The sequence below is a fragment of the Chelonia mydas genome, chromosome 3 (genome assembly GCF_015237465.2).
Source record: "Chelonia mydas isolate rCheMyd1 chromosome 3, rCheMyd1.pri.v2, whole genome shotgun sequence".
NCBI classification, from domain to species: Eukaryota; Metazoa; Chordata; order Testudines; family Cheloniidae; genus Chelonia; species Chelonia mydas.
Window position 1 is genome coordinate 170,475,563 of NC_057851.1, and position 23,561 is coordinate 170,499,123.

The following is a 23,561-nucleotide window of genomic DNA, read 5'->3' on the forward strand; positions in this document are numbered from 1 at the left end:
TATGGGTCCTGAGTCTATAGCGATCTCAGCAGTCACCAGAACTTGGCTGCAACAAATGTGAGTGCTTGTTAGTGAAAATGAGCCACCCATCCTCAAAAGAAATGGTGTGGAACTAAAGGGCGTGGCACATCCCAGCTAGGAACAAGTAAACCCTCTCACTGAGAAAACACCAAGAGTAAATAACCACGTGGGCCCCCTTCCACACAGCCGCACAGAAACAATGTTCATAGCCAAGCCGCTATCTTCCTCCAGGGAGGTGAGAATAAATGGACAAAGACACATTCCAAAGCGATTTCTATTACATGTATCTTTATTAGTATAGGTGAATGTGACAGAATTATGCTGAATATGTTAATGGAAGAACATGTAATTGAACAATGATATTCAGCTACAATATTCAAAAGGAGTAAGTTAAACTTGCACAAGTTAGAGCATTGTGTATATAATGATAGTGGAAATGCTAGGTGAAGCGCCGGTGGGATAATGGAGATGGGGAGCAGGAAAAGTGGGGAAAAAGTCAGGACAGATCAGCATCTGTTTCAGCTGTAGCAAATGTGCTGTTGCTTTAGCAACATTTTTTCTTATTTTTGTAATCCTGGAAAATCTTCTTGAAAATGAAATAGAGCACAACGGCAAAGCAAAACAAGTAGTGTTTTATAACAAAATAGAAAGCCAGCTCCCTCACTGTGTAAATGAGGTGTATAAAGATGAAGCAGTATAGAAACAAGGTGTACTGGTTCTGGGGCCGAAGTAGGTCATAGAGTCCTTGGCCAAACTGTGGAAAAAGGAAGAGAGATGCATGACATTGCAAGACTGCATTCTGCACACTACTTTGTACAGATCCTGTTGCTCAGCACACCCAGTCCTTTTGGTCTGTACTGGATGTAGCCCATGCTCTGTGTGAGCTCATAGTCACATATTAATTCATTTTTCAATAACCAAAAGCTCAATCATATGTACTTACACAACCCTTATATGGGAATGGTTAGGCCTTATGTTAATATAGGAATTGGCAGTTTCTTTCTTTGACTGAGCCTGAAAGAGGCCAATATACCCTGGGCCTGATTCTGATCTCATTTATACTGGTAATTCCATTAGTGTTACTGTTGCTTAACACCAGTGTAAGTGAGATCACATCCCTCCTGCTGTACTTGTTGCCAAACTATACACATAGAAGATGTTACCGGTAACTTTAAAATCTCTGGGTTTGTACAGCACCTTGCCAAGTGTGGTCCTCCATCCTAACTGAGGCTCCTAAGCTCTACTGCCATACAAATAATAGATAATAATGCAAACACTTCTATCTATCTTGTGCTAACAGCACAAAGCCTGCAAGAAACGCTAAAGATACATATACATCTTACCATAGACAACATAGGAATAGACAGCCTGATACTTCTCTTACTCACACCAGTAACCAACCGTTGAAAGTGAGAGGAGAAATAGCTCCAGAGACAGCAACAGTGATCAGTGAAACCCCCTCAACTGAGATTTGCAAGAGGCACATCTTCTAAACCTTTCTGCCTCTGTCAAAAAATTATCTCCTTTAGACTGGACATCTGGTAACAATGGACCAAATCCTACAAACCCTTGACTATGTGATTTCAACAGGGCTACTTCTGTGAGCAAGGGGTTGCAAAATCTGGCCCATCTTCCAAATTTTTATGGCCTTGGTGACCAGATCTCTACCTGCCTTCACAACTGTTTGCTCTGATATACTTGTGGCTTGGTCATCTAACTGTGCCTCAGGAAATCTCTCAGAAACTACTCTAGCAATAAGTCCTCTTTGACCTCTTCCATTATAGAGGCAGGTAAACCAAGGCAGGCCCTCAACGTTTTGCTGCCCAGGGAGGCAAACATTTTCAGTGCCCCCCTTCGTGGCTGAGTAACACAAACACTTAAACAAGGGCTGAGCCATGTAACATGCCCCTCATGTTGATTTGGTGCCCTCCAGAAACTGGCACCCCAGTCAGCTGTCCCTAAAGCTGGCCATGAGTTAATCAGTAGAACCATCCGTAAGATCCATTACTCTGGTGTATTCATCATTTTGAAAACATTCCTTCTATGTTTTTCTTAAGCCCATTGAACTTTACCCAATAAACTTAATTTGCAAGTTAAAATTACTTTAACAGCTCTTTTTAATTTTATCACAGACTTAGGGGATGGTTCTTATGGGAGTCAATATCTTGACTTCTCTGTGAGCAACAGTGTGAGCTGCAGGGATCACATTCTCAGGTCTAATGTAAAAGCAGAATGAAAATGTTCTTGAATACTCAAAGGAATGAGGCTTTATGGAAGTGTGGAAATAGTTTCCCTCCCTTTCATTCCCAGCGCTTTTTTCCCATCCCCACTTACTGATCTGGGTGTTGCCTGTTGACGTAGCTGCTCCATAGTCTTCTCATGTTGCCGTTGCTTTTCATTGTCTTCCTGTTTGTGTTTCAGCCTGGTTAGTGCAGAATCCCACCTCATCTTCTCCAGCTCGAGATCAGTGGCTGTGATGCGCCTGCCGCATGGCTGTTCCAACTCCTCCAAATTGCTGATCTCACCCATGCTGTTGAATCCTTCTGGCTGCAAAGCATCAGCTTCTCTCTTTGCCCTGTTCTCCAGATGGACTGCTTGCCTCTTACCATCCAAGCCCTCTGTCATATCATCTGGGAAGTATGATGATGTTGGGGTACCTCTGGAAGCATCCTGGTACAAATTGGGAGTAGGTATCAATTCATATTTAAGCTGATATAAGAGACCTAATCAGGCTTTGATGGGACAGATTTGGTCTCATGTACCTAAAACTTTGGGCAATTAAATATTCACATATTGACTATAATATAATATCCTATAATATCCACCAGTTTCCTTTGAAAAGGTATTTTATAGAGTTGGTTGGGAATTTTCTGTTGATTTTTTTTTTCCAACAGAAAATACAATTTCTGCAAAATCAAAATTTTTCTATAGGAAAATCTAAATGAACTATTTTGTTGAGGTCAGATTGACCCAAATCAGAACATCCTGATTCATTGAACCAAATCAAAATATCAGTTCAATATTAATCTGTGTCCATCCAAGCTGCTGCCTCATGAGAGAGGTGCCTCAGATCTCCCATGCTCCCACTCTCCTTCAGGGGCTGAGTTCCCTGGCTGGATGACATCTCCCATTATACACCATGATCTTACCTCTGGCTGAATTTTCACTTCCACTTACCATCTTCTCATGCTGCTGCTGCTTCTTGTTATCTTTATACTCAGCTATCTGCACAGTAAATTCAAACCCTGTCTGCATCTCCTTTAATGCTATACCAGCTTGGTCTGAATACTCCGACCCCTCCAGGTTGCTGAGCCGCTCCAAATCAGCTTGTGTCTCCTGGTCTTTAACATGCAGAGACTCTGTCTCAACATGGGAGACATCTGATGATGTCAAGGTATCTCTGGGGGTGTCCTGGCACAGATTGGGAAAAAGCATAGATGTACTTGTAAGCACGTAACACCTAAGAAGCCAAGGGACAGATTTTGAAAGATATTTAAGCACCTGCAAATGCAGATAGATGCCTAGTGGAAGACACATGGTGCCTAACTCCCATTGAAACCACTGAGAATTAGGCACCTAGACAATTCTGAAAATCCCACTAGGCACCTATCTGCATCTTTAAGCACCCAAATACCTTTAAAAATCTGACCCCAAACAGTATGCAGGGATGAGGTGGAAATATGACACCATCCTTTTCTACACCAACCAATAGATTTGGCTGGGGCCCGGAAGGAGGTATGCTGCATCATCATATGGCATAGCACAACACACTCCCTGGAGCTCTGGGAAGGATAGCTTCTCTTTTCTGGAGGTACAATCCATTGTGGAGACCCCACAGAATGAAGCAGCCCCCCACGGCCCCAAACACAGACCAGTGCTTGCAAGATGCAATCTGCCACTAGTCAGGGTCCAAAGCATCCTTTCAATTGACTTTTCTAAAATAAAAGTGCAATCTGTCTCTTATCCCAAGCTACACAGTATTTATTTAGACATTTTATAAAGGAGGCATGAGTCACAAAAGTCATCTTTATAAGAGAAGATTTAAACAGGAAACAAAACACATTCGCCAATGCTCCTGAGCTACGTGATTGCCTAAAGCTGATGAAGAAGGTAAGGAAAACTGAAGAATTACCATAGTTGATTCAGGCACAAAAGTGGTGGAGGAGACTAGACGAAACATTAGAGACATACACAGCAGCCTGTTTCACAAGTCCCCCATGCAGAAAATTCAACCCCAGCTGCTCCGACAGACCCACACCATTAAAACCCAAACCAAGTTACTTTTCCAAACTGCCACAGTGATGTCATGACATGCCACACCCTGCTGACATCATAATCATTCTGTTGCCACAACATATTACGTGCTCGCTGTTGCTAAGTGTCTGAACTGTCACAATACCTGTCCTCCCACATCCTCACGATTATCACTGATATAAATCTTTAGGTTTGGAGAGCAAGAAAAGGTCCATTGGTTAGGGCATCAGCCTGGGTCTTGGGAAACCCAGGTTCAATCTCTGCTCTGCTACAGACTTTCCTGTGTAACCTTGCACAAGTCACTTAGTCTCTCGATGCCTTTGTTTCCCATCTATAAAATAGGGATGATGGTACTTCACAGGCATGCTGTGAACATAAATACCTTAACAGAGTGGGAGGTGCTCAGCTACTATAGTGATGGGGGGCTTAGAAGTACTTCAGATAAAACACGATTTGTGTTCTGTGTGTACTGGGGCATGGGCAAAAGGAGTATGAGCCTCCAAATTTGGCCTATGTATTATTATTAGCATTTATAAGGCACCTGTCATCATGGTATTTGTCACGTATGTGTCAAGGAAATAAACAGTGGGCTTGATTCTTCATAGCCCAGTACCTTGTGTAGTCATTTATACCAAGGCAATGTGAGTGTGTCTCATGGGTACGTGATGTGTGGAGAGCAGGATCGTAGAAGCTATAGATGAGAAAGACATTAAATTATTGAGACCATCCCTGATATATCAATTATCCAGTGTAGTGTCAGTTTATGTCTGGATTTTCAAATCCCAGGCTGCTACACCCACCCTGATACATGAGTGGATAGAATCCCATTTTTAGCTTTGAATGAGAATTTTCAACACTGTTTTTAAGTGCTTTTTCTGAAGATCTTATTACTTTGGCAGGTGCACCAGCACTAGGTATTTGTATACTCCGAAGCTGTGCAAGTGGAGAAATAGGGAGCCCCAGAAGGTTTATGGAAGTAGCGTGTGCCTTCTGAGACAGTAGTGCAGGAGCCCTGGAGCAATTTTTACAGCGGGGGTGCTCATGATGAAAACCATGAAAACCATGTATTAGGTGTTTGTTATTACTACTTCAAGCCAGGGGGTGCAGTAGCACCCCTAGTTCCAGCACCACCGCAATGGTGGAACAGAGATGTGTGGCACCCATTGTGCTTTTTCCAGTTAAGTTTCTTGCATCCCTGATGGCTACTGGAGAAATAGCAGTGCCATACATTTACTCCAATTCTCAAGATGTCCTCCTGAAAGGATCTTCATATAAATCTTATGGAAGAGCCATAAAAGGACTTGACATCCCTGCTCAGGGACCAAGTGCTGTGGTGCATTAGGGAGAAATCCATTTAATATTGTATGTATGTTTTTGCTGAATGATTGCATTGGCAGATAGGAGGCATGGGATGCTGTTTGCTCAGCAGGCATTACAGTGATACACATGTAATAAACCTCTCATCTGCTACTTGCCAAACTGCAACCTCCCTCCCTCAAACTTTTGTGGCCAGAGCAAGTAAGGTGCTGAGCAGCCTCAACTCCCAATGTTTTCAGAGGGACCTGGATGGTGGTCAGCACCTCACAGGGCCTTGTCCTTGGTTTATTTTTTCTATATTGGCTTCCAAATTCAAACCAGAGAGGAAGGTAAAGCCACTTCCTTCCACCCCCAAAAGTGGAGGCTGCTATTTCCTTCATCTAGTCATCTCTTTTGCTTTGCTTTTCTCCTTGCCTGCTGTCAGTTGGCCTGCAGAACTGAGGTTAGCAGTTAGCAGGCAGCTACACTCTGTGATGCTGTCATTGCTCTGAAATTACTGACACAGATTCCAAGATGATGCTTTCTTTCACTTCCTTCTTTGCTATATGACAGGTTTCAGAGTAGCAGCCGTGTTAGTCGGTATTCGCAAAAAGAAAAGGAGTACTTGTGGCACCTTAGAGACTAAACAATTTATTTGAGCATAAGCTTTCGTGAGCTACAGCTCACTTCATCGGATGCATAAAGTGGAAAGTACAGTGAGGAGATTTTATATATACACAGACCATGAAAAAATATACATTGTAAGGAGAGTGATCACTTAAGATGAGCTATTACCAGCAGGAGAGTGGGGTGGGGGGAGAGAAAACCTTTTGAAGTGATAATCAAGGTGGGCCATTTTCAGCACATTTCCAGGAGTTAACAAGAACGTCTGAGGAACAGTGGGGGGGGGAGGGGCGGAGGAATAAACAAGGGGAAATAGTTTCACTTAGTATAATGATTCAACCACTCCCAGTCTCTATTCAAGCCTAAGTTAATTGTATCCAGTTTGCAAATTAATTCCAATTCAGCAGTCTCTCGTTGGAGTCTGTTTTCGAAGTTTTTTTGTTGAAGGATACTCACTTTGAGATCAGAAATCGAGTGACCAGGACCGAATGGCTAGGCAGCAGTTCTGCGGAAAAGGACCTAGGGGTGACAGTGGATGAGAAGCTGGATATGAGTCAACAGTGTGCCCTTGTTGCCAAGAAGGCCAATGGCATTTTGGGATGTATAAGTAGGGGCATAGCCAGCAGATCGAGGGACGTGATCGTTCCCCTCTATTCAACATTGGTGAGGCCTCATCTGGAGTACTGTGTCCAGTTTTGCGCCCCACACTACAAGAAGGATGTGGAGAAATTGGAGAGAGTCCAGCAAAGGGCAACAAAAATGATTAGGGGTCTGGAACACATGAGTTATGAGGAGAGGCTGAGGGAACTGGGATTGTTTAGTCTGCAGAAGAGAAGAATGGGGGGGGATTTGATAGCTGCTTTCAACTACCTGAGAGGTGGTTCCAAAGAGGATGGTTCTAGACTATTCTCAGTGGTAGAAGATGACAGGACAAGGAGTAATGGTCTCAAGTTGCAGTGGGGGAGGTTTAGGTTGGATATTAGGAAAAACTTTTTCGCTAGGAGGGTGGTGAAACACTGGAATGCGTTACCTAGGGAGGTGGTAGAATCTCCTTCCTTAGAAGTTTTTAAGGTCAGGCTTGACAAAGCCCTGGCTGGGATGATTTAATTGGGGATTGGTCCTGCTTTGAGCAGGGGCTTGGACTAGATGACCTCCTGAGATCCCTTCCAACCCTGATATTCTATGATTCTATGATTCTATGACCATAGAGATTGAAGTGTTCTCCGACTGGTTTATGAATGTTATAATTCTTGACATCTGATTTGTGTCCATTTATTCTTTTACGTAGAGACTGTCCAGTTTGCCCAACGTACATGGCAGAGGGGCATTGCTGGCACATGATGGCATATATCACATTGGTAGATGTGCAGGTGAACGAGCCTCTGATAGTGTGGCTGATGTGATTAGACCCTATGATGGTGTCCTCTGAATAGATATGTGGGCACAGTTGGCAACGGGCTTTGTTGCAAGGATAGGTTCCTGAGTTAGTGGTTCTGTTGTGTGGTGTATGGTTGCTGGTGAGTATTTGCTTCAGGTTGGGGGGCTGTCTGTAGGCAAGGACTGGCCTGTCTCCCAAGATTTGTGAGAGTGATGGGTTGTCCTTCAGGATAGGTTGTAGATCCTTGATAATGCGTTGGAGAGGTTTAACTTAGGCTTGAATAGAGACTGGGAGTGGTTGAGTCATTATACTAAGTGAAACTATTTCCCCTTGTTTATTCCTCCACCCCTCCCCCCCCCCCCATGTTCCTCAGACGTTCTTGTTAACTCCTGGAAATGTGCTAGAAATGGCCCACCTTGATTATCACTTCACAAGGTTTTCTCTCCCCCCACCCCACTCTCCTGCTGGTAATAGCTCATCTTAAGTGATCACTCTCCTTACAATGTATATTTTTTCATGGTCTGTGTATATATAAAATCTCCTCACTGTACTTTCCACTTTATGCATCCGATGAAGTGAGCTGTAGCTCACGAAAGCTTATGCTCAAATAAATTGTTTAGTCTCTAAGGTGCCACAAGTACTCCTTTTCTTTGCTATAGTTTTTCTCCACAGCAGCAAGTGCAAGCCATGGCATATAATATTCAGGAGAACTGCTTACACTGCTGTTTGGGGGTTTTGTGGTTTCGCGTTTGATTACAAAGAATGTCTTTTAATAGATGCTGAAACACAGTTTAGAGTTGAACATGTTTTCTCTAGGCAGCCTTGTGCATCTTGCACTGGGGTCCATGTTGAAGGCCAAATTTAGAGAGGACGTTGGTAATGAAGGAGTGTGAGCATGTGCTAAGGGTTCCAAGAGGTGTGATTTGGTGTAAGTTAACTGGAATAAGGGGTAATCATGGATGCTGAGCCAGAGCAGGGGGAAAATTAGGGCCCCATTTTGACTTTTAGGTATGACCCCCTCTGGAGAAGTGCACAGCTGCGCCACCCAGCAGGAGTATGTCCAGAGCCCTGCCCCTTGGGAAGGGGTACCATGTGTGGATTCCCTATGTGGTCATCCAACTCTGCCAGCAGGCTACAGATTGGAGGCAGGGTAATGGCTCTGCACCCTCCTTTCCTCTTTGGGATGGCTTTTGACACAGGAAGCGCAAGCAGGAAGTGGCCCCTGTGCTGAGTAGAGCACAATTACAGCCCACTCAAGTGCAGGGGTTGCCAAAGGAAGGCTCTTTCCCACATGCTGACTATGTTGCTTAATGTCCCAGCTGCTGCTTTACGCACCCACACGTGTGCTTAGCACAGTCCAGCTCTCTCACTCTGTTTAGACATGAGTAATATCCTGTTGTTTCTTGGCAACCCTATTTTATCTATCTCCCAGTATTTCTCAGGGAGTGTATGCTGTACCCTCTGAGAGCATGTAGCAGTGAGCATGGTCCCCAGGTGTGCCTGGGAGCTCCTGAGGCATTGTGCATGGAATACTTCCCCTTTATTAAAAAGAAAAGGAGGAATTGTGGCACCTTAAAGACCAACAAATTTATTTGAGCATAAGCTTTCGTGAGCTACAGCTCACTTCATCAGATGCATTCAGTGGAAAATACAGTGGGGCGATTTATATACATAGAGAACATGAAACAATGGGTGTTACCATACGCACTGTAACCAGAGTGATCAGGTAAGTGAGCTATTACCAGCAGGAAAGTGGGGGGTGAGGGGGGAACCTTTTGTAGTGATAATCAAGGTGGGCCATTTCCAGCAGTTGACAAGAATGTCTGAGGAACAGTGGGGGGTGGGGGGTGGGGAGAAACATGGGGAAATAGTTTTACTTTGTGTAATGACCCATCCACTCCCAGTCTCTATTCAAGCCTAAGTTAATTGTATCCAGTTTGCAAATTAATTCCAATTCAGCAGTCTCTCGTTGGAGTCTGTTTTTGAAGTTTTTTTGTTGAAGTATTGCCACTGTTAGGTCTGTAATCGAGTGACAGAGAGATTGAAGTGTTCTCCGACTGGTTTTTGAATGTTACAATTCTTGACATCTGATTTGTGTCCATTTATTCTTTTATGTAGAGACTGTCCAGTTTGCCCAATGTACATGGCAGAGGGGCATTGCTGGCACATGATGGCATATATCACATTGGTAGATGTGCAGGTGAACGAGCCTCTGATAGTGTGGCTGATGTGATTAGGCCCTATGATGGTGTCCCCTCAATAGATATGTGGGCACAGTTGGCAACGGGCTTTGTTGCAAGGATAGGTTCCTGGGTTAGTGGTTCTGTTGTGTGGTGTGTGGTTGCTGGTGAGTATTTGCTTCAGGTTGGGGGGCTGTCTGTAGGCAAGGACTGGCCTGTCTCCCAGGATCTGTGAGAGTGTTGGGTCGTCCTTCAGGATAGGTTGTAGATCCTTGATAATGCGTTGGAGAGGTTTTAGTTGGGGGCTGAATGTGATGGCTAGTGGCGTTCTGTTATTTTCTTTGTTGGGCCTGTCCTGTAGTAGGCGACTTCTGGGTACTCTTCTGGCTCTGTCAATCTGTTTCTTCACTTCAGCCGGTGGGTATTGTAGTTGTAAGAGTGTTTGATAGAGATCTTGTAGGTGTTTGTCTCTGTCTGAGGGGTTGGAGCAAATGCGGTTGTATCGTAGAGCTTGGCTGTAGACAATGGATCGTGTGGTGTGGTCTGGATGAAAGCTGGAGGCATATAGGTAGGAATAGCGGTCAGTAGGTTTCTGGTATAGGGTGGTGTTTATGTGACCATCGCTTATACCCCTTTATTGTTCAGATTAATGGCGTTCCGGCACTCTGCCTCCTGCACACAGGTGGCATGATTGACTTGTGCATTTACTATCAACATTTCACAGAACAATAGACATGTCCCCCATCAAAATGTTCTGTCCTGCTCTAATGCTTTCTGTCCATACAACATGACAAGGCTGAGAGATAAGCAGACAAGCCAGGGCAGGGCCTTTAGCAACAGAGAATATTGGCGATCAGAGTAGCTGGGAGAATGTGCAGACAGGAATGTGGAATCTCATGACATCGTTGTCTGGTTTAGGGTTTGAATTGTGCAGCTGGTGTTTGAGTTTTCTCCGGGAGCGAGTGGGAGGTTTGTGAATCCAGTGCTGTGTAGCTTCATTTCTCTCTCTGGCCTTGTGCCTAAGTCTTCTAGGTAAATGTTACAGTTAATCTTCACTTTTCTTTAGCTGCCGGATGTTAAATTGTAAATTACCTCAGGGCAGTGGTTCCCAAACTGGGGTTTGCGAACCCCTTGGGGTTCGCAGAATGTTACAAGGGGTTCGCCAGAAAAATGTCACTAATGGCGGCCAGAGGACCCCGGGCCTTGGAGGCAGCAGGTGGGATTCAGTTGCAGGGCTGGCAGCCAGAGCCCCAGGGAGAGCGGGGCAGGGCAGTTGGGCCTGGCAGCCTGAGCCCTGCCCCCATCAGTGGTGGGGCCGGCAGCCCAAACCCCAGCACTCCGCATGGGGCCGGCAGCCCGAGCCCCAGGGAGAGCGGAGCCGGGCAGTTGGGGCTGGCAGCCCCAGTCCTGCCCCCGTCAGCGGGGTAGCTGGCTGCCCGAACCCCAGCGCTCTGCATGGGGCTGGCAGCCCAAGCCCCAGGGAGAGTGGGGCCAGGTAGTTGCGGCTGGCAGCCCGAGGCTCGGCAGTCAGCGGGACCTGCAGCCTGAGCTCAGTGGAGCTCAGTTGACCGGGACGGTCAACGGGGTCCAACAGCAGGAGCCCCACAGAGTGTGGAGGAAATTTAAACTTAAATCCCTGGAAATATTCATTTTTAGGAGGGGGTTCATGAGATTTCACAATTTAGTGAAAGGGGTTTGCAGGCTGTTAAAGTTTGGGAACCACTGCGTCAGGGGAACTAGGGTGAGTTTGTATTTTCCATCTAAATACTGTTAAAAAAAATGAAACCTGTGTAATAATTTGTAAATAAATATGGCCATTTGTTGAAGTTAATGGAGATTTCCCATTGACTTCCATAGAGGCCAGGATTTCACCCACTTGAGAAAGGGGGTCTTTTGAAGGATGGTTGAAAAACATGGGAGGGGTTTGTTAGTATTTGCGCTGTGCTGTTTCTGATTCTTAACAGTAGTTATGTGATTGAATGTCTAAGTGGTAGGTGCAGGTTTTTTTGTATATTTCAAGTATTTTATTGTTATATAGACTTGTGTTTTAATTTTTGTGCAAACACCCAGAGTAATTTTTGACAATAGATCTAAACAAATTAATAAAATAGCAAAGATAGTGGCAAACTGGAAAGGGCTCAGAGAAGAACGTTAAAAATGGCAGTATTGAGGGGCTGACTTATAGAGAAAGATCTAAATATTTATAGTTTGGCTAAGCAGTGTGTAAGAGGGGAGTGAACACATTTAAAGTGGAATGGGGCCTGTTTTGACTTCAAGGAGGATATGTTTTTATATTGGGGTTCCAGGTTTCATAGAATTGGGCTCTGAGCACAGAATGACACTGTGTGTGGACAACCGGCTACTAATGATGCTGGCCCCTATAACAAATAACATACCATGTTTCAGAGTAACAGCCGTGTTAGTCTGTATTCGCAAAAAGAAAAGGAGGACTTGTGGCACCTTAGAGACTAACCAATTTATTTGAGCATAAGCTTTCGTGAGCTACAGCTCACTTCATCGGATGCAGTGAGCTGTAGCTCACGAAAGCTTATGCTCAAATAAATTGGTTAGTCTCTAAGGTGCCACAAGTACTCCTTAACATACCATGTGTTCAGTTAAATCAGGAGTTTAACAGGTTTCGATTCAAAGTTTATTATTCCAGGCCTGAGGCACTAGCTCTTGATTTAGACTTAAAGCCACAGCTGGCATTCAAAGCAAGTTTCACTATGAAAGACCTTGTCTGAGAGTTGGGGGTGTCCTTTGGGAGGATTGTCACAGGGGTAGTTCTTCTTGCAGCTGGACCCTAAGGGACCACTTTCCAACTGCCCTCAGACATTGAGGAAAAGGACACATCACCCCACTGTTGGGATATGTAGTCATGTCCTTTTCAGAGAAGTGAAAGTCCGCAGATGGGAAGGAGATTTCCCTTGATGTTGGTCAATGACAGAGCCTGATGTTCGGGATAGTTGTTATGCCCTGGCTCAAGGATATTGTAACTCCAGTTATATGTCTTTATAGATAACGTAAGGGCAACCTTAATAGCAAAACCTGTAAGAATGTAAGAGCAACCTTGCAAAAGCTCACATGGTCTGGAATACTCGAGATATCAGTCTTTCCAAATGCGTCTATTGTTAAAATTAGCGTTTGCCATATCCCCACGCAGGGAGCCCATCTCATATGTTGGGAAAGGGAGGACAAGAAGCTTCAGCTTCTTAAAGACTGTCTCTTGGGTAAAGGGGAAGATAGGCGATGGTCCTGAAGAGAGAGGCATCATTCAAGAACCACACACTCTTCTATCAAGCAGACCTATATACAGGGCTGTGTCTTCATAGGCCTGGCAATGACGATTGTTTGGATACCTGGTCTTATTTCCCTACCCATTCTGGGACTAGGGATGGAGTGACAACTGTAAAGAGCGTGTGTGTAATAATCACCACAATATAGAACTCCTTACACTATGATCACACAATTCCAAATTTTAGTCTAGTTACCCCCTCCTTAGTTGTTAGAATTGTTATTTCTTACTTGTTGAACACTAGAGCTGGTCAAACATTTTCTGAGAAAACTACAACAAAAATGGTCTTGTTTGAAATATTCTACGTTCCAATAAAAAAGGAAAATATTTTACCTAAACCAAAAAAATTCAGTTTTCAATTTTTTAAAAAAAATAATGTCTTTTGTGATTTAAAACAAATTACATTTTTCATTTCTGTAGAATGTTTTTTATGGAACACACTTTCTCTTTTTTGACCAGGTTTTCATATCCAGATGTATTTGGCCCTATGTAGATGAAAACAGTTACTTTCCCAAGGATATTACAATCTAGATAGAGATCTGATTATTCATTTTGGATTTAAAGGACCAACCTGGCCCTGGCACAGCTCCATCCTAGTGAATGGAGTTTCACCCACTTATGCTAGGGCTGAATTTGATCCAAAATGTGCTGAAAGCACAGCAAAATACAATGGAAGTATAGCAATGCTTCTTAGTCTGATGAGTTAAAGTTGACAGGTATATGGAAGAAGGCGGTTTTAAGGAAGGACTTGTAAAAGATTTGGCATACCAAGAGGGAAGTCATGGAAGTGTTCATGATGATCAGTGTGGGAGAAGGGTACGGAGTGAGAAAGTAAGGGGGAGGCCTGGACTGAGTAAAGGAAGAGAGTTGGGGTATAGGAGAAAATGAAAATGGCCCCTAAAAAAGACACCAGGTTAATATCCGCAGGTCCAGGCTCTGTGGTGGAGCTCTGGGGACTGGGAACTATTGAGGATACTGAGGAAAGCTACAAATTGAAGACTTAGAGAAAAGCGAAAAGCCACATATAGATGAACTAAACTGAGACAGTCTTGGTACCACAGGCAGCCTCCTGAGATGAGGGAGGCTCTGTCTTCATCTTGTATGTATTGCCTGAGAGGATACCAGTACCATTCAGGAGTGGAGCTGCACCTTGCACATATATCAAGTCACTTTATACCCCAAAACAGCAAAGACAATGGAGGTGGGGGGGGCAGGAATGGGAGGATCTGCAAGGAGGAGGATGCTATATCACTCTGAAATAATCTTCTTGTGGCCATCATTCCTATACAAAGGTGAACAGGGGTCTAGTATTGGTGGATGCACAGCATGGGTAAGCAAAACCTGGCTTACTAACAACTGGGTTAGCAAGCGCTTGCTGGGGTCATGAATGGCCATGGAAATGCTTGGGCTGGATCCTCAACAGTCTAAGGTGACACAACGAGAATCTCTCTATTAGGTCACAGGGCACAGTATATACCTTCTATGCACAGTCACAAACGTTTGTGACACTAACTGGGAGGTGGGCAAATGTCAAAAATTCCATTTTACACACACATCAAATACTGATTTGTTGGTCTGCAGGGAGGTTCTGCAGCTGAACTGGGACAGCCCATGGGAGATCCTACCCCACTACCAAACAACCTTCTCTGGGAACCACGAGTGGGAGGAGAGGTCCCAGTTCAGGCAAGTGCACACATGGCTTTAGAAACTATGTCTGATTATAGACTCTCTCTGTTTTTTTGTCACATCCAGGGCCAGCCCTAGGTGTTTTGCCCTGGCAGAAAATGTTTTCGCCAGCACTCCTGCCATACTCCCCCCACCCCCAAGCCAAACAGCCAAGCGAAAAAAACCCAAACTAACAAAAACGGTGGATTGGCAAAATTGTGCCTCCCCAGATTCTGATTTGGGACCCCCTGGAAGTTGGTGCCCTGCTTGACTGCCCTGATTGCCTGCCGCTGAGGCCAGCCCAGGCCACATGGTGTGTATCAGTGTAGACAACAGTACAACAGCTGCGGTATACATGCAGTGCCTTTAGCTGTAAGGTTGGGACGTTCACAAACTCTGCCTCCTGCCCACCATTCATCAGGTGAACTAAGTATGCTCACTTCACACACATCCCCAACCCAGGGGCATCAGTCTGGGATCTATCCGTAAAAGGCTTTGTCGACACAATGAGCTAGGGGTGTGATGTCCCTGCTCGGGAGAGCTAGCATGACCACATGTGCAATCATTGAGCTAGCACGCTATTTATACTTACTGGAGATTCATGTTTTCCAGCTATACTTTGCCATCCTGTGGGCTAGAATTTTTTTTTTTTAAAATGAGGCAGAGATTCTCACTTGATCATGATCACACAACACCAGGAGCTGGGGCTTTAAGAAAAAAGACCACCCCGCCCACCCCCCAAATATCATAAGACTAAAACAGTGAGAGTTGCCAACACTGTATACAAGCATGAGGCCATCAAGCATAAGCTCACAGTGGTGGCAAAATATGGCAGATGAAAAACTGTAAAGACAGAACCTGATCATGCATCTCTCTTCCTGTTTCCATAGTTTGACCAAGGACTCCACAACCAACTCCAGCCCCAGAACCAGTAACCCTTGTTTCTATACTGCTTCATCTTTAAGCATGTTGTTTACACAGGGAGGGAGCCAATTTTCTATTTTGTTATAAATCACTACTTGTTTTGCTTTGCCATTGTGCTCTGTTTCATTTTCAAGAAAATTTTCTTGGCTTACAAAAATAAGAAATAATGTTCCTAAAGCAACAGCACATTCACTACAGCTAATACAGATGCGGATGTATCCACACTTTCACAGCTCCTCATCTTTGTTATCCCACCCTTGCTACACCTAGCATTTTTACCTAGCAATGATCTAACTTGTGCAAGCTTAACTTACTCCCTCTTTTGAATATTGCAGCTGAATATCATTGTTCAATTTCATGTTCTCCCATTAACATATTCAGCAGAATTCTGGCACTTTCACTTACACTTATAAAGTGACATGTACTAAATCACTTTTGAATGTGTCTTTGTCCATTTATTCTCACTTCCTTGGCAGAACTATGTGGTCATTTACTCTTGGTGTTTGCTCAGTGAGTGGATTGACTTGTTCCTATCTGGGGTGTGCCACTCTTTCCCAAGAAAGAGGACCTGAAGAAGAGTTCTGTGTGAGCTTGAAAGCTTACCTGTTTTTTTGGACCAACTTCTGTTGGTAAAAGATTTTTACCTCATCCATTTTGTCTAACATCCTGGGACCAACACTGACTGAGGGTGACATAATTTGGTCCTTACTGTTCAGAGATTGGTCTTAATGCAACCCCTAAGTAACGACTGAATAAACAACCTGGTCCAAGCTCTGCACTTAAAGGCAAATCCAGGCTCCATGGCCTGGCCCAAGTAGCTAAGCTTGCTACTGGGAAAGAGTACAAGGGGAGGAATTCATGTACGAACTTTTGCCTTTGCTAGAATATAGGGAAATCGCATTTCCAGCTCATTCAGTTCAATTCATTCCAAGTCCTTCCTCAGGGCTCCTGAGCAGCAGAATTACTTCATAAATCATTTGTAAAATGAGTCCCATTTATAGATGCCCTGGATTTTTTTCTATCCCTCAGCATTTAATTTTTTTTTAAAGGCTTGCGTTGGTTTAGCTGTGGTATAATCTCAGTAATACACATTCACTTTTTATCTAGGTTAATAGTGTTTCTTTGGGGTTGTTAGAAAGGCTATAAAATGGTATTTTCCCCAAAGTGAACAGTTAAAAAAAGTCCAACCTTTAAAATATTGCCAGATCTGACTCAACTATTTAGGTCATTTACATATTTGAATTCACAGAGTCAAAATTCACCTCTGGTGCGTAAGACCACTACAGACAATGCAGCAACACCAGCAATTAAGCTGACTCAGCTGTGTTCCTGATATGAAACTAGCTTTTAAGAATGTTCATACAACCGTGAAGAGAATATTTTGGCATTTGGAGGAGGAGAAGGTGGTGGTTCTGTAGGTTTTGATAAAAAGTTTATCACACACTTAAATGCAACATGAAAGAAAGCAATGAGGTGCTTGAAATTTGCGCATTCGAGAGCCTTTGGACTGGAGATCTCTGTAGGACTTTGAAGACTTTTTGGAAAAATATCCACACAATATATGTAATTGACCTGGGGGTAAGGCATGGGTCTGTAGAGCTGGGTTCAATTCCCAGCTACAGACTTCCTGTGTCACTTTGGACAAGTCACTCAGAGTGGCACTACAAGTTAAGCATATGCGTGTGTATCTGTGCTTTAAGCCAATCATAAAAAAAACAATACTTTTTTTTTAATTGGAAATGGAGATGTTTTGTTTAGGTAAAAAATAGTCACTTCATCTCTATGTACATCAGTTCCACATCTGTAAAATGGGGATACTACTTCCTTTCTACCACCCTTAGGCTGCCTTTTCTATTTAGGCTGCAAGCTCCTCAGAGTAGGTGGTGATCTCTCTCACTACATGTATATTACTTCTGTAATGAAAATATAGATTTTGGTTGAAAATAAGGTGCTGAAGTGGTCCAAGACACACTGTGTAGATGATCCACATTGCCTTCACACTGATTTTTTCCCTCTTTTTGGTATATATTTTCCACTGTATTAACACAGTATTTAAAATGTCCACTCCATGCTGTGATTTTATCTCCTGTTGCCTAGAAAACTTCATGTATGGGCCAAGTTCTAGACAAGAGCCAGAGCATAACAGCCTAAAGGGTAACAGTATAAAAAAAATACAGGGCAAGGGGTTATTTAAGGGACAATAGTTTATGTAATATACAATACCTTTGTACTACAGTGCACAACCCATTGTGTGTATAGTCCTTGCACACATCCATCCTTCTGTTACCAGAAGAGACTGGTGGAATTGATTTAAGGACCCCACCTCCCTAAAAGGATAGATTCCCCTGTAGGGTCTATCACCTATTAGTCACAGTCAAATGAAACTTAGTCATTTTAAACGCTGAAAACATGCAGGAGGGTTTATTAAGAGGGTACATAACAAAATAGAGAGAGAAGTACAATAAAGCATAAAACAGCTTGGTGGTTTTATAAGTACAGCTGGCTTGAAGCCCAGACCCAACCCCTAACCAATATGGACACAACACAAATAAAATGTCAACGTTATTCACTCTCTAGGAGTGACAGCTCAGGTGTAGAGGGCTCACAATGCTCTCGTCTGTCTTGCTTCTCAAGTAACTCAGGTCAAGACCTTGAGGACAGCTACTGGAATCAGGAACTTGAGATGGAACAGGAGATCTTTCTCGACAACAGACAACCAGGTAAGCACAGGTGTTTTGATGATGTTCCTCTTCCTCCATCACACAACCAAGCACAGACACAGGCTGAACCGAACAAGGGCTGCCTCCTGAGTGGATAGCCCTTGACAGAACGTGTAGCCCCCTTAAATAGACTCTGTCACTAGGCAGAATAACTGGGAGTCAGATGACCCCTTCCTGCTTTTACTATGGCGAGGTAGATTAGGCTTAAACTTTAACCAATCAGAAAAACAGACACCTAAAAAGGAGCACCAACCTTGGTAACAAGCAGGTGGACTAAGATGGAGAGTGAAAGATAAATCAACAATCAAAAAATAAACAAACCCGAAAAATGGCTAAAAGCCCCAACAATTCCCCTCCTTGATGGTAGGAATCACTTCAGTGTTCTTTACTGTCACACTTAACCTTTGCCACATATGTAAACTTAACCCAGGTCATAGTTACACTGCCTTAAAAAAATCAAATTAATCTATAGTTAGTGTAACTAGTCTCTCTTACTTTTCTTTTAACCCAGAAAGTTAAAGATTCTAAATATATATTAATTACAGCTTGAATTATTATAATTACGAGATGTAACAACATTTCCCATGCAATGCTATAGTTTGTGTTGTTACTAAACAGATTTTTCCCACCAATGGGAAGAGACAGTTTCCTCCCAGGTTCTTTTTAAGATTCTTTGTATCTGTTGGGAGGAATGGTGGACCGTTCCCACTACCTCCTTTCCTTCCCTTTGTAACTGTTTTAGATGCTGTTCTAAATGTGGGTGATGCACCATTTGTTTTAAGAGCAGATATATTTACACCCAAATGAACTGGTTCAATATGTTTGTATAACAAATAATGGGTTTTAATAGTTTGTACACTTATCTCATGCCACTAAGCTGCGGGGAGAGCTAGATACGCTGGAGGGAGGGACAGGATCCAGAGTGACCTAGACAAATTGGAGGATTGGGCCAAAAGAAATCTGATGAGGTTCAACAAGGACAAGTGCAGAGTCCTGCACTTAGGACGGAAGAATCCCATGCACTGCTACAGGCTGGCGACCGACTGGCTAAGCGGCAGTTCTGCAGAAAAGGACCTGGGGATTACAGTGGACAAGAAGCTGGATATGAGCCCTTGTTACTAAGAAGGCTAGCAGTATATTGGGCTGCATTAGTAGGAGCATTACCAGCAGCTCGAGGGAAGTGGTTATTCCCCTCTATTCAGCACTGGTGAGGCCACATCGAGAGAATTGCATCCAATTCTGGACCTCCCCACTTCAGAAAGGAGTGGACAAACTGGAGAGAGAGTCCAGCAGAGGGCAACGAAAATGATTAGGGGGATGGGACACATGACTTATGAGGAGAGGCTGAGGGAACTGGGCTTATTTCTTCAGCAGAGGAGAAGGGTGAGGGGGGATTTGATAGCAGCCTTCAACTACCTGGTGCTGGGCTGTTTTCAGTGGTGGCAGATGATAGAACAAGAAGCAATCGTCTCAAGTTGCAGTGGGGGTGATCTAGGTTTGATATTAGGAAACACTTTCACTAGGAGGGTGGTGAAGCCCTGGAATGGGTTACCTAGGGAGGTGGTGGAATCTCCATCCTTAGAGGTTTTTAAGGCTCGGCTTGCCAAAGCCCTGGCTGGGATGATTTAGCTGGTGTTGGTCCTGCTTTGAGCAGGGGGTTGGACTAGATGACCTTCTGAGGTCTCTTCCAACCCTAATCTTCCATGATTTTGTGTAAAATTAACATCACAGCCACATAAAACACTGAACACAAACATAAATTGACATATGGATTATGAGGTATGGTGTAATAATTAACAACAAAACTTTTATATGAACTGCGTAGACATATACACTTTACATTTACTAACACTAAGGCATATTGATTTACATCATTGATTTAGACTGGTTGTCAAGGCTGATTCCCCACTCCGACACTTTGAGTGCAGACGGTGGGGGCCCACAAGGATTCTAAAAATTAATACTGGCCACTCCAGGTTTGTATTAAACTCCCAAGGTTACAGCTTCTCTCTGACCTTGGATGGGTAGATGCTGCCACCACCCAAATGCAAAACCCCTTAGCACCCAGAAAGGCGCACTTGGTAATTTCTTTCTCAGCTCTTCCCCAGAGAGGGAGGTGAAAGGGCTTGAGGGTATCCCACAGGAAGGGAACAAAGGAAATTAGCTGTTGCCCCAGCTAATTAAACAACATATGCACAAACCTCTTAGGACACCAAAAATCCAATTCTGTTCTTAAAAAAAGATAAATTTTATTAAAAACAAAAAGAAAGAAAATACATCTGGAACTTAGGCTTTTGCTAGATTTAAAAAAAAAACCCACTTACAAAAATTAAACATGAAGAATAACCTTCTTGAGGTCCAGCTTAAATGTTACAAGCAAAACAAAAAGCATTGGGGATTAGCACAGAGGAGTCCACAAGCCAATAAGAAATAAACAGAAATAAACCTAACCGCGTCTTTCTAAGCATTCCTAATCTACTTACATATCTGGGTTGTTAAATAAGTAGCTCTAGATATGATCTGATTTTTCATATCTGGCCTTCAGCTTCTCACAGCACAACTGCTCCCTGTTCTCCTCTTTCCCAGAAAACAACAGCACCACCAAAAGGGAAAGCTTTTCTCCCCCAATTTTAAAACGTTCTAGCCTTCGCATTGACTCTTTTGGTCAGGTGCCCACTCCCTTCCTTTTACCTGGACTTTTTAACTCTACAGGTAAGGCAGGCAGAGAACAGCTACTAAGAGGAATTTTATAGCCAATTGGCTGGCTGGGTGTCCATAAAAGGGAGCTACCTACACCCTTCATTTATCACACTGGTAGTGGCACTTACCCTCATTATGATGTAAACAAAATATAAGAATCTTCAATTACCCCTGAATTACAAGCATAACCTATTCCTGTCTCTTCCATGCATGATTGTAAATTTACACTACTATACAAGCCATTTTGCTCGTATACTCACTTACTGAGCTCCTTAGGAACTGAATTATTGAGGTTTAGACCCATAGATACCAATGGATAAACCCATATTTCCTTCAGTTATAGTCAAGCCATAGGAGGTAATGGTTTCCATTTTGTGGCTGTAGGAAAAATGTACTAACTTCCACCAGGATTGATGGTGCTGTTCAAAAGCATTTGTTGCATTTTTCCATAGAACATTTCTGAGCTCGACAGGAATTATTCAATTAAGTCCATCCCTGATTATATTTTTAGCTACACCCATGCTAGGGCCTGCATGCATGCAAGTGCCATAGAAATTTTAGCCTGTATTGTTCCTAGTGCACTGTAATACCAAGATGGTCCTGTTCTTACACTAACAGCATGTGGGCAATACATCAGCAATTTTATATTCAGTTATACTTAGTTGGTTAAGAGATGTTGTACATGGGCTGAGTAAGGAAGCCATATCCTTTCCTATTGCACCTATTTTATTGGCCAGGACCTGCTCGTCAATTGAGTTTAAGACTCCCAACCCAATCCCTACTCCTCCTAAAATAGTTGCTACTGTATCTCGCTTGTGGATCTTCGGGGTGGATGGTCCAGGTATCACACCTCTTATCCACTCATCCCACCCTGACACTAATGGGATCACATATGGTAAACATTCAAATTGAACTCTATGCAAATTTAACTGGAGCAGCATAACCTTTTTGAATGAATGCATGAAATTTACTAATGGAAGTTTCTTAAAATCCTGCTTTATCACTACCGGCACAACGTTGTTAACGTGTGGTTCAGGCACCACTAGCCCTTTTACAGTTTCTCTTGTTCTGAACAAACTAGTGAAATACCACATACCCGCATCATTTGGTTTTACAGAGATATAGATGTTTCCATAACACTCAACATGAAAACTCACATTATTAGCCTTTTTACAGGACTTATTTACATTGGGATGTGTCTTAACAGAAGAGCTGGTACAATTTTGGCATTTCATAGCTACTGCATACTGGGAGGAGGGTGTATGCACATAAACATCCAACTGATTGATCATGTACTGCAAACCCATTTAAATTTTTACGTTGATTTTACCAATTTGCATTCGTGAAGGGAGGCTGGACTGTATAAAGGAACATTTATGTGGCTCCCAAACCTCTACTGCATCAGAGCAGACAACTAGAAAATTGCCACATACATTTTCCTGCAATTTTTTAAACAAAGGAGATTTGTTCCTCCTTAAGCTCATCCACAGAGGTAACCCTCTGAGCTGAATTGGTTGTTGTAAAGGCCATGAGCGTTTTGTTGCTTTTCAGCTCTTACCAAACCAAACAACCGTAATCATTTTCATTATATGCATACACAGAGATGATTCCTCTTAATAGCAAATTTGGTAGATCAAAATCAATGCCATGTACTAATTCATCCCATTTATAGTTTTGAGACTCATTGTCTTTACAATAATAGTGCTCATTTCCATTAACAATCACTGACTATGCCATGCAAATAAATGTGCTATGATACAATATAGAAATCATTTTTGTTGCAGGAAATCAAGCAACAATTGAGAAAGATAAAAGTAATTAATGTGTATTACATATATATACACACATACACACAGACACACACATTGTGACAAAAGTTCCTCCTCTGCCTTGGTGGGTCCTGCGCTTATTGGCGGATTTTCTCACCTCAGAGGTTCACGACAACCCTCAGTTTAGCCACTTTCGTGGCTCAAATCTGCCGTTCACTCAGTTAGCCTCATCACTGGCCAGCATGGGGAAAGGAAGAACAACAATCCCCGCAGTCTCTGCTGATCCACCTAGTGGATCGGGGAACAGGCCAGAGACCTTCCCCTCTGGTGGAACCCACAGTCCAGTCCAACTCCTCTGTATCAAGTAGGGAGTTGGGGGGGATGGAGGGAATCCAGGCCCGCCCTCTACTCTGGGTTCCAGCCCAGGGCCCTGTGGATTGCAGCTGTGTACAGTGGCTCCTGTAACTGCTGCGTGACGGCTACAACTCCCTGGGCTACTTTCCCATGGCCTCCTCCCAACACCTTCTTTATTCTCACCACAGGACCTTCCTCCTGATGTCTGATAATGCTTGTACTTCTCAGTCTTCCAGTAGTATGCCTTCTCACTCTCAGCTTCTTGCACTTCTTGCTTCCAGCTCCTCGCATGCACACACAAACTGAAGTGAACTCCTTTTTAAACCCAGGTGCCCTGATTAGCCTGCCTGTCTTAATTGATTCTAGCAGCTTCTTGATTGG

General features: G+C 43.4%; 2 protein-coding genes across 2 annotated transcripts in view; one reads left to right on the top strand and one right to left on the bottom strand.

The window, feature by feature from the left end:
- Nucleotides 1-294: 294 nt before the first annotated feature.
- LOC114020170 overlaps nucleotides 295-23,561 on the bottom strand; it is a 47,796-nt gene continuing 24,529 nt past the window's right edge. Inside the window, exons 2-4 of the mRNA XM_043543792.1 lie at nucleotides 3,199-3,432; nucleotides 2,356-2,691; nucleotides 295-775 (exon numbers count right to left, since the gene is read on the bottom strand). Of these exons, the coding sequence (XP_043399727.1) occupies nucleotides 566-775; nucleotides 2,356-2,691; nucleotides 3,199-3,432 (780 nt within the window). The 3' untranslated portion in view covers nucleotides 295-565. The remainder of the gene's footprint in view (nucleotides 776-2,355; nucleotides 2,692-3,198; nucleotides 3,433-23,561) is intronic.
- TMEM247 (transmembrane protein 247) overlaps nucleotides 9,237-23,561 on the top strand; it is a 29,106-nt gene continuing 14,781 nt past the window's right edge. Inside the window, exons 1-2 of the mRNA XM_037895853.2 lie at nucleotides 9,237-9,299; nucleotides 14,630-18,357. The gene's annotated coding sequence lies outside the window, so the exon portion shown is untranslated. The remainder of the gene's footprint in view (nucleotides 9,300-14,629; nucleotides 18,358-23,561) is intronic.